The sequence below is a fragment of the Chlamydotis macqueenii genome, chromosome 6 (genome assembly GCF_036417535.1).
Source record: "Chlamydotis macqueenii isolate bChlMac1 chromosome 6, bChlMac1.mat, whole genome shotgun sequence".
In the NCBI taxonomy this organism is placed as follows: Eukaryota; Metazoa; Chordata; class Aves; order Otidiformes; family Otididae; genus Chlamydotis; species Chlamydotis macqueenii.
In genome coordinates, this window is record NC_141561.1 from 5713739 (window position 1) to 5728720 (window position 14982).

Consider the following 14982-nt stretch of genomic DNA (forward strand, 5'->3'; position numbering starts at 1 on the left):
ATTAGTGTGATTAAATAAGGCCTTAAACAATTCTTTCACATCTCATGTCACTTAGCCCATTTGGTATTCATGTAATTCGTTACAATATGAGCAAAACAATGTAGGTGTCATTTCAGCAGCATCCAGAACACATGAAAGTAAAGAGAGTTGTAGAAATAGTGGAAAGAAACATGAAAAAGTGAAAATTTCTCTGGTTGTGGATATAGTGTTGTGAACTTCTGCTAAAAGTCTACAGTATAATTCAGATTATTAAAATGGTCTCTGAATGTTCATTTTTATAATTTCATAGCTGGATGTATTGGACAGACTGGGAAGAAGATGAAATAGATGACAGTGTGGGAAGAATTGAGAAGGCATGGATGGATGGCGACAGTCGGCAGATTTTTGTAACATCAAAGATGCTATGGCCAAATGGTTTAACTCTGGACTATCGTGCCAATGTACTGTACTGGTGTGATGCCTATTATGATCACATTGAAAGGATATTTTTGAATGGAACTGACAGAAAGGTAAAAGAAGAATACTGCTGTTTTGCCACAGGCATGCTCTTTCTCTGGATTTTATTGTGTTATGTTAAAAATGCTTTTCAAGCTTTTCAAAGTCTGCGTAACCCTGCGGCATGTCCGGTATCGTCTCTGTTGAAACAAGCAATGTCGCAGTCTCCTGTGGGATACTATAATGCAGCTAAAAATTTTCATCTTTAGAAAGTGACACAAAAGTTGATTTATTTTTTTTTTTAATCTGTTTTTCTTGTGTGACAACGAGTCGCATTTTGATTGAGCCATGAAGGTACAAAATGCATTTCAATAGAAACACTTCTTTCAGCTCTGCCTGAGAGAGGCTTTTGTTTAACTTCACTGGGTAAGCTGCTTTTGATGAATCTCAGAGCCCCGTTTGAGCGGTTGTGGCAATATGCGGAGAGGGAGCACTCAACAAGTGCAGTCAAAGATGGAGAGAGATTGGTTTAGTTGTTGCTAATGGCTACACTAGCTAGAATCAAGTCTGCGTAGAAGTTCTGTGTTGTTTTGTAGAAGTAACAGGCGCAGAACAGACATCTGAAAAACGGTTACAGCTTAGACTGGAGTCTGATAATTTGGGAAAGGTTTAGCATCTGCTTCATTAAATTAGTACCCTGACAGCTGAAACTTCACTGCCAATTGAGAATGGCAAGCATTAAGTCCTTCTGTGGAAGAAATTTGTCACAAAATGCACGTCTTGTGACTTCTCGTTTATCTTTCACTCCCGATTCCCTCTGTATCACGGCCTTGACAGCACCAATACGTAGATCTTTAGTACTGAAAGTGGGAACGGCAGACACAGTCATCCCTGGAACTCATCCCTGTACAACTTCATATCATTTTAATATTGCTGTTAAAATCCTTTATGTTGAGTGATTTGTTGTTAAGGCTGTACTAATGCTGTAGTGTTGCAGTTTGTCATAATGGCTAGGTTAGGATTTACATTTAATGCAAATTTTGCTTCTAATCCATTATGATCCGTTCATGGAGTGGGGGAAGGAGGGTAAGCGCATGGCATTTTTTAGTGAGACGTCCTTGTCTATTAGCAATGCTAGACTTCCTGGGAAGTTCCTGGACAGAACAGGTCTAGGAAGTTTAAATGCAGCTGCCATGGATTACTAGTGAGAACTACAGGTTTTTTTGCTGGTTTCGCCTCCCACCAGAACTGGTGAATAATAAGAAGCACCTGTCTTTACAGGTTTTCTTTAAAGTCTGTCACAGAATGGCTCTGTTTTTTTTCTATAATCCCGTTATTTAAATAAAATTCCTAACTATTGGAATAAAATGTGTGTAGCCAAAAGTAGCAAGATACTTACTTTTGATGCTGACTCATTTGTTGTTAACTATAGGATATTTTGGTCAAAATATAACTGGTTCAATAGCATCTTTAATTCTCCAAGTGTCAGTACAGTGAAGAATTTGGGGGATGGGGAAGTCCTACAAGAATTCCACCAGTAGCTGGTGGATAATTGACTGATGGATTTATTTTGATCAAAAAGCAATTAACTGAGATGAGGATTTCTGACCAAAAGAACTCCAAAAGCAAAGAGAAAATTTGAAGGGCAAAGGGGGGATGATGTTTGTCACCTCAAAGTAGTTGTTCTCTTGGGTTTGTGTCTCTAAACAGAAACAAGGTAGGGCGTCTGATGAACTGCTTCCTTCTTTTGAGGTAAGACAGAAATACACTCCGGCATTAGTTCAAGCAAGAACCTCAGCCAGCAGAAGACAACTGGAACGTAGTCATTCCAGACTGCAGCTGCTATGATGAAGTTTAATGGCAGGGGTCCCAAAAGTAGATGATTTAGAGTTCTGCAGTTTTCTATGTCTTTTTAAAGTAAATCATTATAATTACTGTAATTTACTTGATGCTAAGTTTAGACTCTTTTTAAAGTTCTGGTTTCATTCTGTAGGCACCAAAAACATTTTTAAATTGTTCCTCTTTATCAGACAGCTCTTGTGTAGTGGTAGTTGCAATTCTTCTGAAGGAGACCTGAAACTGGAAGAATAGCAAAATTACATGGGTTTAGAACATTTCTGTGGCCAACAAAATAAAGACAAGTAATTTGTGGGGTATAATTTGTAGGTTTATGTATGAGGTAATAAACTAAAAGTAGAAGGTTCATGGGAGAAAGTTTGTCTTACTTTGAGAACAAACTGTGGCATGGGTGTGTTTTTTGGGTTTTTTTTTTTTTGTTTTTTTTTTTTTAAGTTATCACAACCTAAAGTAGAAAGGAAGTTCACAGAAATAAGTAAGCAATCTCTGCACTTTACTTCACACTTCAACAAAAATAAGCAACTCAAACACACTATTCTTTGCTTCAAAAGAAGCTGATTTTTAATATACTGGTGTCCTGGTTCCGGCTGGGACAGAGTTAATTTTCACCTGAGCTGGGAGAGGAGCTGGAGCTGGTGACACCTGTGACTGGGGACACAGCTGGGGTAGGTTACTGATCAGCCAGCAGCTGGGACAGCTTCCCTAAATCAGCCCCAGGGCTGTTCCATCCCCTGGGATGTCAGGCCCAGGGCATAAAGTGGGGCTGGGGCTGAGGGGCAGGTTTTGCCCCTTGGGAGGGAGCTGGGCATCAGGATCCACCCTGAGCTGTTGTGATGTGAGCTATGTGCTTAAGTTTTTTTGTTGTTGTTGTTATTTGTTTGGGTTTTTTTAATTCCTCTTTTGTTTTCTCTTCTTCTGCTGTTCTGTTAAACTGTTTTTATCCCAACCCACAAGTTTTGCTTTTCTTTCTTTCCCAATTCTCCTCCCCATCCCACTGGGGGATCAGTGAAGGGAGGGAGTGAGCAGTTGGCTGTGTGATATTTTTAGCTGCTGAGTGGGGCTAAACCACAACAACTTGACAGATACTCAAAGTTATAACAACAACCATGTTTCCTTGCTGGGGAAGAAGGTAGATATGTACTGAACATAATGGTTGTATGGTTACATTTCTCTGCGTTCACACAGGACACTTTAAATTAATTTATATGAAGTTTTGAAGTTACATGTTGATGCTGGTGCATTAAACTGCTTTATAGTCTTTATTTGATTTTTTTTTCATTAAGTCATTATGTTTGGACACAGTAGTTATCTCAGTTTTCCTATTTCCCATTTTATGTTTGCTATAGTGTGTGCTAATAAAAATGAATAATTATTTTAACCTTAGTAATGCTCATCTACCACTAATTACTTGCAGGTAGTCTACAATGGAAAAGACTTGAATCATCCTTTTGGGCTTTCACATCACGGAAATTATATTTACTGGACAGACTATATGAATGGATCGATTTTCCAGTTAGATCTGGTTACAAGGAATGTGACACTGTTAAGGAGTGAGAGGCCACCTTTGTTTGGGCTCCAGATTTATGATCCACGTAAACAGCAAGGTATTTATAATGTACGATTTCTCCAAAGGTCTGTTATGAAAGTCTGCAGTCTCCTGGTATTTTTGAGGTGACTGGATGAGCAACAATAGAAAAAGGAATTATTATGGCATGAGTAAGATACTTTCCAGTGTTTCCAGTGTTTCAATCAATTGATGTTGAAATCGATAATCTCATACTTACTAAAAAGTGATTCATAGTATTATACCTGTCTAAATTTATTCTGTGTATTTACACTGCCTTTAATGCCATTTTTCTTGTATGTCGGAGATGTAGCTTGAAACTATGAAATAGAATAGATAACATATACACATCAGCTCGTAGACATCAAATATTTTATTGCATTTACCTTTTCTTAAATAAGATAATAGATCCTGTCTATCTTTCTTTTTTGTGATTTTTCTCCCCCATCTTTGTCTACATCGGCACTGTATGACTTAATCTCTGAAAAGTACATAGTGCTATTAGAATCAAAGTGGCCTTTGAGACCAGTGGGAAAATCCATAGGTTTTGCTACTTATATCAGTAGAGAAATGAGGTTTAAGACCACAGGTTTGCATGAATGGAGTTTAGAAAATGCAGCTGCTACAATACAGGTAAACTTACAAATGTGTTTTACTGAAGAAAAATTTGCAATCCATTTACTCCATACAGTGTTGGGATGAGGTTTTGAATATTTAAACTCTTTAATGAAAACATAGTTCTGGTTAATGTTTGGTAGCAGATATAAAGCAGAACATCAGGATTTAGTATAAATAAAATACTCTTCCAAAGATGAACATATTAAATATTGATGTCTATAGGTCTCATTAATGTCTATAAATTTTCATTTTTGATGTGCAGAACGTTTCCAGTGCAGCAGTTCCTGTAGAAAATCACAGACGCTAAGGTGTTGGCAGTTCTGCTACATTTGATTCTGCACATGAACTGAAAAAGAAGTAACAGAATATGAATGTCATCATTTATCTGAATGCTACTTAGTACAGATACAGTGGCAAAATGTGCTTGTTAGAACAGTGACTCAATGAGTTTTTATTTTTTCTTTAACATTTACAGGACCTATTATGAGTACTTTGTCCCTGTCCATAAAGCCCAGTTTTATTTTCACAGCATTATCACCTTCAGATCTGGATGTGGGTACTGCATCTTCTTCATGTCTATTCTTAGCGCTTGGAAGATTTGACTGTGTCTCTGTCATTTGTAGTCAAGGAATGGCTTAGAGAGCAACTGATAAAGCTAGTATGGAGTGGATTGAATCAAAACATTAGAAAAATATTTAGCAGTCTTATATACATCTAAAATATTTAGCCTTTATCATTTTATAGGCATATACCTATATGTAGTCCAGACAAAAAACAGCTGGTAATTTACAATGGGAAGAAAAGCTTAGTTTTCAAAATGCTGCTAAAGTATAAAATGGGAACTGCATCTGTGTGTGAGCACAATACTTGGCATGTCAAGTTTCCATGTATAGAGTTGTTATATTTCATGTTTCATTTTTAAATTTACTATATTTGAAGAGTTAGATATGTAGTTAATATTCTTTGGAGAAGACATCTTCTCTATCTAAAAGTACATCTAATTTTTTTTTTTCCCTGGGAAAACCACTTTTTACAGTGTCTCACTTAACCATCTGTCATAGTTCAGCCCAGCTCAGGACCAAGCTATGCAGTCTCTCACTCACACCTTCAACCCTCTGAGGGAATGGGGGAGAAATAATATAACAAAAAGCTCAAGGTTCGAGATAAGGACAGGGAGAGATCTGTTATGGGCAAAACAGACTGAACTTGGGGAAAGCTATTTCAATTCATTATTAATAAACCCAAAGCAGGATAATGAAAGGAAAAAAACCAAACCCACAACTTCACCTTTCCCCTCTTCCCAGGCTTAACTTGTTTTCAAATTTATCCCTACCTCCTTCCCTCCCTCAAGTGGCAGAGGGGGAGTAGGGAATGGGGGTTACGGTCAGTTCATCACACGTTGTTTCTGCTGCTCCTTCCTCCTTGAAGGAAGAACTCCTCACATTTCTCCCCTGCTCCAGTGTGGTTGAAGGTTTCCTTAAAGCTCACTTCAAAAGCCTTTTTGTCTAGAATCTTGTTGTTTTAACTCTTGGTACTTGTATTTTCCTTGTTGTCATCCTCTCTTTTATCACTCACTTAGGGAGTAACCTACTGTGCTGTAGTTTGTCATCCCAATTATGAGGTTAAGTAGGAACTTTTCATCTTCAAGACAGACCGGTTGACTTTGATCTAGTGTTTTAATTTTAATTTTATTTATTTTAAGCTTGCATTGGGTTTTGGAGTCATCATGAGTCTTCAAAGTGTTTTCTGTATTTGTCTTAAATAGTCTTTTGTTCTATAGCCTTATTCTTTTTTAGCAATCTGACAATATCATGTATACTAGATTAAATCACTGCAGATTTCTTTGATTTGTGCTATTTAATTTTGGGTTAACTTTCGAAGATTATGTTTTGTTTAGGTTTGTGGTTTTTGTTTGTTTGTTTTGGCAGCTTTGGATATCTTGACCCTTAAAGATGCAGAGAGTTTTAAGGCTGCTTTTCCTGAGGTGGTGTTGCAGCTGAGGTTTTACAATATTGAAATACAAATACATCTCTCACTTTTTTGATGTTTTGTTTGTATTATTTGGATTTTGGTGAGCATAGACGTAATAAATGAGTCTATTTTTTGCATAGTGTTTTACATCATAGTCGAAAATGAGGTCAAGATCCAGTATAGTATTTTAAGTGCCCAGTCTAAGTTGGAACTGCTCAATCTAAAATTGTGGTCCAGCCCTCACGCTTCATAGAGACTTTCAGTTTTCCTTGTTTATACAGCTATGTTCTTGCCATCTCCCTCACACCCTGCCCAAGGAAAGTACAAGTACCACAGCAGCCTCCCACAGCATTCTGTGTTACCTATTTTACACTAATTTATTTGAAAGCTCAGTGGTGTTTTAATGGACTGTAGACACGTTTGTTTCTAAGAAATTAGGTATGGTGGGTCAGAAAAAAAAAATCTAAAAGTAGAATCTTACGAAATGCTCAAGATCTGTATTGTGAGATGTAGTGAGGTACATCTTAAAATTTGAACATTTTCAGTGTCTTACATTATTTATTGGTTATCTGATGTTCATTTGGTAATTTGAAAATGTTTCCCTGCACACACAGGTGTGGCTCTGACAGGACAGTTTAATATACGTGTTTGCAGCTACCTCTATGACAATTTAATATTTTATTTTCTATGAAAAGAGAAGTGGTAGTACTTTGAGGAGAGGGAATTGTGTGGAGTCTGTTTTAACTCAGGAAGTTGATAAATTATTTGTGCATCTAAAAAGGACAAGCAGAGGAAGAAACACCTGCTTTTTACTAGGACAGGAAGATGGAAAAAATGTAGTTTTAATTTGAAGTTTCAGCAGACAAGAAGTTGGGTTTTTGGTTTTTTTTTGTTTGTTTCTTTTTATGGATTGCTTGATCATAGTCAGTTATCACCAACACTTGTAACTAACAGAGCTTTGATCATGAGAAGTGGAATGTCCTCAGCAGTGTAAATCTAAGCAATTAGGTCATGACTAAAGTGTCACAAACAGAAATCATAACATTTGCTTCAGTAGGCATTGGTTTTAAGTCTGCTTGCTCAAGGAATGAGGTAGTGTGTATGCAGCAGTCCTTGGTATGTGATTAAAACACCTGACAGCTCTCAGTATCTTCATGTGAACAGCATACAGCTTTTGGGAAGAAACAGTGACACAGACAAAGAAAGAGAAATAGCAGATGTGTTCAGAGTGTCTGCCTTGTGTTCTATCTGCCATAGATCTCATTGTACTTTTAATTTGCTTCCTTTCTCTTTTTTCATACTCTGCATTTGTAGTCCCGTTGCTTTAACATATGCAGAGGTGAATATGCTTCAGAAATTCCTTTATATACTGTTTAATTTCTTAAAACTACTATGTGCACGTAGCTGTGTCATATTAAATATCTTGTAGTATTTGTTCCCGTTGTAAAAAAGGAAGATAGAATGTTGTGAGCTAATGATGTAGCTGTTTTTTTTATTCTTACAGGTTATTGCAAGATGTAACTAAAATTGTTTTAAAATTATAGCCTGTAGTAACCAAACTATGATAATAATATGTCCCTAAAATGAGAGGAAAATAATTGTAATAATAATCATGTGCTTGTGTTCTAAAAAAAAAAACCAAACCAAGAAAACAACCCAACCTTCAAGTTCTAACATGGCTGTTAGGTTTAAAGTTGCTTTTTTTTTATTTTCACAGGTGATAATGCATGCCGTGTTAATAATGGAGGCTGCGGTACTCTTTGTTTAGCCATTCCTGGAGGCAGAGTTTGTGCCTGTGCTGATAATCAACTTTTGGAGGAAAACAGTACAACCTGCCTGAGTAAGTTTTTAAAGAATATCTGAGTTGATACTACTGTTAACTGATCAAATAAAACAAGGAAGTGTGGTCTCCTGGAAGCTTTTGGTGGTTCTGTAAGACAAAGAAATATTCCTTGAATAAATATTCTAATTCAAGACACTTTAGTAAATATAATAAAGATTTTTCGAAAAAGACAAAATATTAAGTACACAATATCTGAGGATGAAATGTATTTGAAAATATTTCAGAATGTCTGGTATGATAAAGCACATAAATATTTCGCTGACCTCTTAAAGAACATCAGAAATACCAGAAATTAATCTATGTAATTATTATTTTATATTAAGTCTATATAAACTGATTTCAGATTATTATATGGATTAAGTATCTGAAATTGAAAACTAGCATTGAAAATACTCATGCTGAAACTGTTCATAAAACGAGTCAAGCAAATATATTTCAATGTAATAGGTCCTGACACAAACTACCCAAATTTCACTATCTTAATTGAAACACCGATTAAAAAAAATGTGTTAATAATAAATTATATGATTTTTAATTAAAAATAACTCATCAGATAATAGAGATATTTTAAAAAATCTTTAGGCCTGGTATTTGTAGCTTACTAAAAAGTCTCTCTTTTTTTAAGTCTCATTGGTCTAAGCCTAGTAGAGATGAGTAAAGCATAAGGATTATTTCATAACATGATGAACATTATTGAGCTTGCAATTACCTTGAATTGGACCCAGACGTATGGCTGGCTGAGCCATCACTGTTGCTAAAGAAAAATATTTTTATTTGTAGCAGAAAATACTGGAAGGCGGACTTATCACTGGTAAGATGGCATGTAAGCATTAGGAGGAGAGGTTAGACACTTCCAGATTTGAATGAGGCAGATTTCCTGCTTTTTCCCCAACACACTTCACTGCCTGGCTCTTTCTAAGGACTTCGGTGTTCCTCATAGGGTCACAGCGTGGTATTTACACGTAAGCGTTCTGAACCTTAGGTTGAGAAATGTGTCTGTCTGGATTTATCAGTAAGCTTGTAGCTTGCTACTTAAGTCTACCTAAGCAGAATCTTATCCTTTCTTCTTTGCCAAGTCTGTACCAGTGAATAATGCAGGCATTTGAGATGTTTCTTGGATACAAGAATCAACTTTGCAGTAATCATTTCCAGTAATCATTTTCTAGCCCTTTAACATGCACTAGAATTTGGTCTCTGCCTGGAAGAATGGGTTTTTTCACTGTTAATGAGGCATTGAGATATTTTACACTGACATTTTTACACTGTCGTCTAAGCACCAATTTAAAACCCAGTGACTGCCATTCTGTTCTGAGTTCTTCCACTTATTAAAAGTATATTACTTCAATCATACACATGTGTGTGCTGCTGCAGGCTTCAGGTTGAATTGCCTCATATATGCAAAGTTTACTAAAAAAATGTTCTGAAGATTGCTAACAAGAATTTGTATCTGCTTATATAGAGGTAATATTGCATTCTGTGTGTATTAACCTGATAAAATAGATGTGTTTCTTGTATGTTTTCCCTAGTTAAACATGGAGAAGTGCTACCACAGTTGTGCAAAGCTGAACAGTTTCAGTGTAACAATAAGCGCTGCATCCAGGATCGCTGGCGCTGTGATGGGGACGATGACTGTCTGGATGGCAGCGATGAGCATTCGGAAATTTGCTGTATGTATACTTTTACATTTTATCCTCCAATTCATACTTTATTTTAAAATTTGGAAACAAAATAATAAAAGTCTGAAGTCAAACAAAAGCAATAATCCTTAAGTCACTCATGTAAATCTTTCATTTTCTTCTTTTCCTGCATATAATAACAGTAGTCCTTTCAAATGACGCTCCTGTGCTCATCTCATAGCATAGTGCAATAATTCTGGGGCCGGTAACCTCTTTATTAATGACTTAGAATGCACACTCGGCAAGTTTGCAGATGATATGAAACTGAGAAGAGTGGCTCATGTACCAGATGTGTGTGCTGCCATTCAGAGGAACCTTGACAGGCTGCGGAATTGGACAGAAAGGAATATGGTGAAATTCAGCAAGGAGAAATGCATCTGGGGAGGCATCAGTGTACGCTGGGGGCCATCTGGCTAGAAAGCAGCTTTGCAGACAAGGATCTTGGGGTCCTGCTGGGCAACAAGCTGACCCTTAGCCACCAATGCACCTCGTGGCAAAAAAAGGTCAGGAGCATCCTGGGCTGCTTTAGGAAGAGCATCATCATCTGCTTGAGGGAGCAGCCCTTATGGGGTCATATCTAGAGGACTGTGTCTAGTTCTGAGCTCCCCAGTATGAGAAATGTAGGGTCTTACTGGAGGAAGTACAGGAAAGGACCACTAAGATGACTGAGGGACAGGCACATCTATTTCAGAAGCTGGGAGGGTTGGGATTGTTCAGTCTGGAGGGAAAAGAAGGGTGAGGAAGGATCTTGCCAATCTGTAAATATTTGATGGGAGAGAATGAGGAACAGGGAGACCAGCTGCTCTTAGTAGGGTCCACTAGCAGGACAAGAGGTAATGGGCACAAACTGAAAAGCATGAAATTTTATCTGAACACAAGAAAACACTTTTTTTTTTTTTTTTTTTTTACTGTGAGAGTAGTTGAACACTGGAATAGATTGTCCAGAGAGGCTGTGGACTTTCTATTTATGGACACACTAGAAACATATATGGACATGGTCCTGGGAAACCTGCTCTACTTGGCCCTTACAGGTCACTTACAACCTTAAACATTTTTGTGATTCTGTAATGTATTTCTTAAAAAACAAACAAACAAAAAAGCCACAACCCTCCATCCCTGAAAACCCTGCCAAAAAACCCAAACCAACACAAAACCAGCAAAAACCAACCCCCTTCTCCCCACTTCCAATTTTAAATTACCTGTGCTCAGTCTTTAAAAATAGTTTTACTAGAGCTGTATTTTTTTGCTGTAGAGGAGTCCCACTGTTGAAATGAAAAATAATATGAAACATACCAATTACGTTTCTGTGTCATTCCTGGAAGATACTTTGATAGCCTGCCATAAAATTAGAGGTGCAGCAGTGAAAATTCCTTTCCTTACCCAGTTTGTCACTGTGCTTCCTATTTCTATCGTTGGATCGTTTCTTCAAATGAAATCTTTACTGACATGAAAATACATTGTTTTTTCCCTATCAGCTGTAGACATGAAGAACTGATACTCTTCTACTGTGCAGCATTGTTCTATGTGACTGAAAAACTCTTATCATAGTCTCTCATTCTTATCTCTTTGAGATAAAACAACTCTAATATGTTATCTTTTTTTTTTCTTTGTTTTTCAATATTTTATGGGATTTTTTTTACATTTCATTGGTCTTTTCTGAACTTTGCCAAGCGATCCTTGGTTGGATATCCAAAACTGGATGTATGTACTTCTGCTGAGGCTTTTGTGAAACTGGTTAGGCTGGGAGAATGCGTTTGTGAGGATTGATAATACATCCTGGGGTAAATCTTGCCTGCTTCTCCAGCCTGATGTTGCTGATACATACTGAGCTTGTGATCCTCTGTAATGCCTAGGTCTTTTTCTGTATGGCTGTTACATAGCCAGTTTGGGTTTTTCTTACATTTATGTATTTTGATAGCTCTATGTAGCTGCCATTACTGATGTCAACCCTAATTCTTTTCAAAACGTTTGTCCAGTTCTGAATTGTAGTGCTTACTAACATTTTATTTTAATACCAGGGATGCTTACACTTAAGTAAGGAGCTCAACTAATAAAGACAGTGAGAAGGAAAATCTTTTGGCAGAGTTGACTTGATTCTCATTTAAATTAAGTTAACGTAGATCAATTCATTGATCAAATCTTGTAATTCTCAGAGGATTTATACAGATATAAATGAAATAATAATCTGGTCCCTAATCTGTGGGTGATATACAGTTTTGGTGCAAAGTATGATACCATTAATCGCTTTCCAGGATTTGCTGTAGTAACTTTGTTTTGGTTTTGTTGGGTTTTGTTTTGTTTTTGTTTGTTTGTTTTTTAAATATTTGTAGTAGTTATGAATAGAATACACACACAGGTTTAAGTATATAGGCAAAAGCATAACTACCATTTAAAACAATATGTCTAGAATTAAAGTCTGATTTAAAAAAAAAAAAACCTCTTCAATTTTTAATTTTGTTATATAGATGATAATGGTTTTGTTCTCCAGTCACATTGCAAACTAGGTTGCTTCATAAGTATTGTGAGACTTGGAATACCTTTCTACTCAGATAACTAATTAATCTTTACTTCCAGTGTTGCACTCTCCACACAAAACGAAAAAAACCACGACACTCACAAAGGGTTCACATGCTGTTGATACCACACTTGCTCTGTCTTGTTTTCAATAGGAAGAGTAGGTAGTAAAGGTCAAAGATAACAGCTACTGAAATGTCAAGGATAAGCCTGCAAGACATCCTTTCATTTTAAATACCATTTGTTTCCAGATACATGTTAAACTTAAAAAAAAAAAGAGACCGTGGATGGCTGAGCAGGTAGAAAATAGCTTGAGATTATTTTTAACCCAGCGTTTGAAACTCTGTGTAGTTTACTGCTTTCATGTAGATCAAGATTAGCAAGATCTGCTAGTAATAAATCTTCTTATGTTCTGCTTCTTTTAAGCTAATATATCCTTACTACAGCTGCAAGAGCCCGTCAATAGTGTTTACGTAATTTCTGTGCATTCAGCCTTCATCCTTTTCATGACACTTGGTAGCTAGCAAAAACATGTTTGGGAGATACCTTATTCATTCTTGAATACTTTCCCTTTTTTTGGCAATTTTTCACTGTGGTGCATATTTCACTTTTTGACACCTACAAATTCACGAGAAGTAAACAGCAGATCTCTGTGTGGCCATTGACAGTAACATGCATCATTTTAGAAGCATTCTATAACCTGCCCAAATCCCTCCTCACTGTGGTATGATATTTTGGATATGCACATAGCAACTTGCATCTGTTCCCTTTGGTGTTTTGTTTAAATGCACCTCAGTTTGCAGACCTCATCACATTGATGAACTGTGATCAAGGACATTTTACTTTAAGGAAATAGCAACATTGTGAAATGCTACTACCTTTTTATCACTTGGTTGATAGAAGAGGATCTCTATATTGACACTGTGATAGGAGAATCTTTACTATGTATCGTTTAATTTATGACTGAAGCACTGCAATTTTTAATGCTCTGGTTTGCTGAACAATTTGTATATTGTGGTAATTATATATACAGGATAACCATACTAACTGCGTCACCATTTTAATGTGTTATTTTCACCTTTTTTTTTTCTTTAATTATTTTCTTAGAAAAATACTTCTCTCTTACCATTTTTTTTTCTCTCCAGTCAATCATAGTTGTCCTGATGATCAGTTCAAGTGCCAAAACAATCGCTGTATTCCCAAGAGGTGGCTTTGTGATGGAGCTAATGATTGTGGTAATAATGAAGATGAATCAAACAAAACCTGCGCAGGTAAAATTTTTACTTGGTTTTGCATATGAGTTCTCTAACTCCGGTTCTGTATACAGCTCAAGACTGCTCTGAACTGAACCAGTCTGCTACTGGTAATCTGATTATTGACATTTTAAATTAATTCAGATTTTGATGCCATGAAGCTGGAATACAAATTACATTTTACTTAATCCTTATGCTTGACTGTGCTTTCCGCAGTAATTCAGCACTTAATCTATCCATGAGGGTTGACTGTCTGAGCACTGCTTAGGTACAAACTTGTCCCTGCTAAATCTTTTTTGGCAGCTAGAATTTTGTTTGTTAACATCTGTGATGAGTGGCATGTCGCTAGCAAATTTTATTTTATGCTGATAAAAGCTTAATTAGTTATTCATTTTCCTCTTGGTACCTTGAAATTGTTTTCATTTGTAAGTTATTAGCTGTATAGTGGACTTTTGAGGAAATACCAAGATGAAGATTGTTTGCTGATTCCACTGCAGTAAATCACTGAGTTACAAATCTGTCCTTTGCTTGTATGTAAGTGATGTTTAGTGCTTGGCAGTAGAGTACAATAAACAGTAATTAAATATGTGGTACATAAAATATCAGGCATCAATAAGCTGATGACTATTTTAATCTTAAATGCAGTGGCAGACAGCATACATTGTGTATTAAAATATTCCCTGGACTCATTTCGCTTGATGTGAATTTTCATATGTATAATAACCGGTTCTGCTTATTTGGGCAATTTAGTCAAAAGCACTCTAGCACAAACGCAGACCTACTGTGTTCATGTCACCTCTGCCCTATTATTGCAGATTGTAGTACATCTCGATATCCTTTGATACTCAGCTGTTCACTTGTAGGATAAGAGTCTGATTTGAAGACTGTATTTTTCATCCTGTGTTAGTTAGCTATGGGCTGAATTCTGTATTCTTGTTTTTCCTTTTGTTCCTGCAGTGGCAAACACTATTCATATTTATAAAAATACTTTCTTGAAATATTTTAAACTTGTTATTCCATTGTATTTTGGGCTATTTCTATGAAGAAAAAGGAGAACGATAGTTGAGAATACCAAATGAAGAAATATTCTTTTGATTATTGGGATTTCTGATGTATCAATCTTTTTTTTTTTTTTTTTTTAAATCGTGGAATCACATAGTCCTGCAGATGACCTCAATTTTCTCTGAAATCAAGGGAGGGGAATGATGTTTAGACAGATTGGATAAAATGTGCAGCAGGCCAGGAGATGCC

At 36.4% G+C, this 14982-nt stretch overlaps 1 protein-coding gene across 1 annotated transcript in view; it reads left to right on the forward strand.

Annotated features, from left to right (window-relative positions):
* LRP1B (LDL receptor related protein 1B) overlaps positions 1-14982 on the forward strand; it is a 579931-nt gene that overhangs the window by 324522 nt on the left and 240427 nt on the right. Inside the window, exons 15-19 of the mRNA XM_086750558.1 lie at positions 290-509; positions 3707-3896; positions 8163-8285; positions 9815-9955; positions 13624-13749. Of these exons, the coding sequence (XP_086606684.1) occupies positions 290-509; positions 3707-3896; positions 8163-8285; positions 9815-9955; positions 13624-13749 (800 nt within the window). The remainder of the gene's footprint in view (positions 1-289; positions 510-3706; positions 3897-8162; positions 8286-9814; positions 9956-13623; positions 13750-14982) is intronic.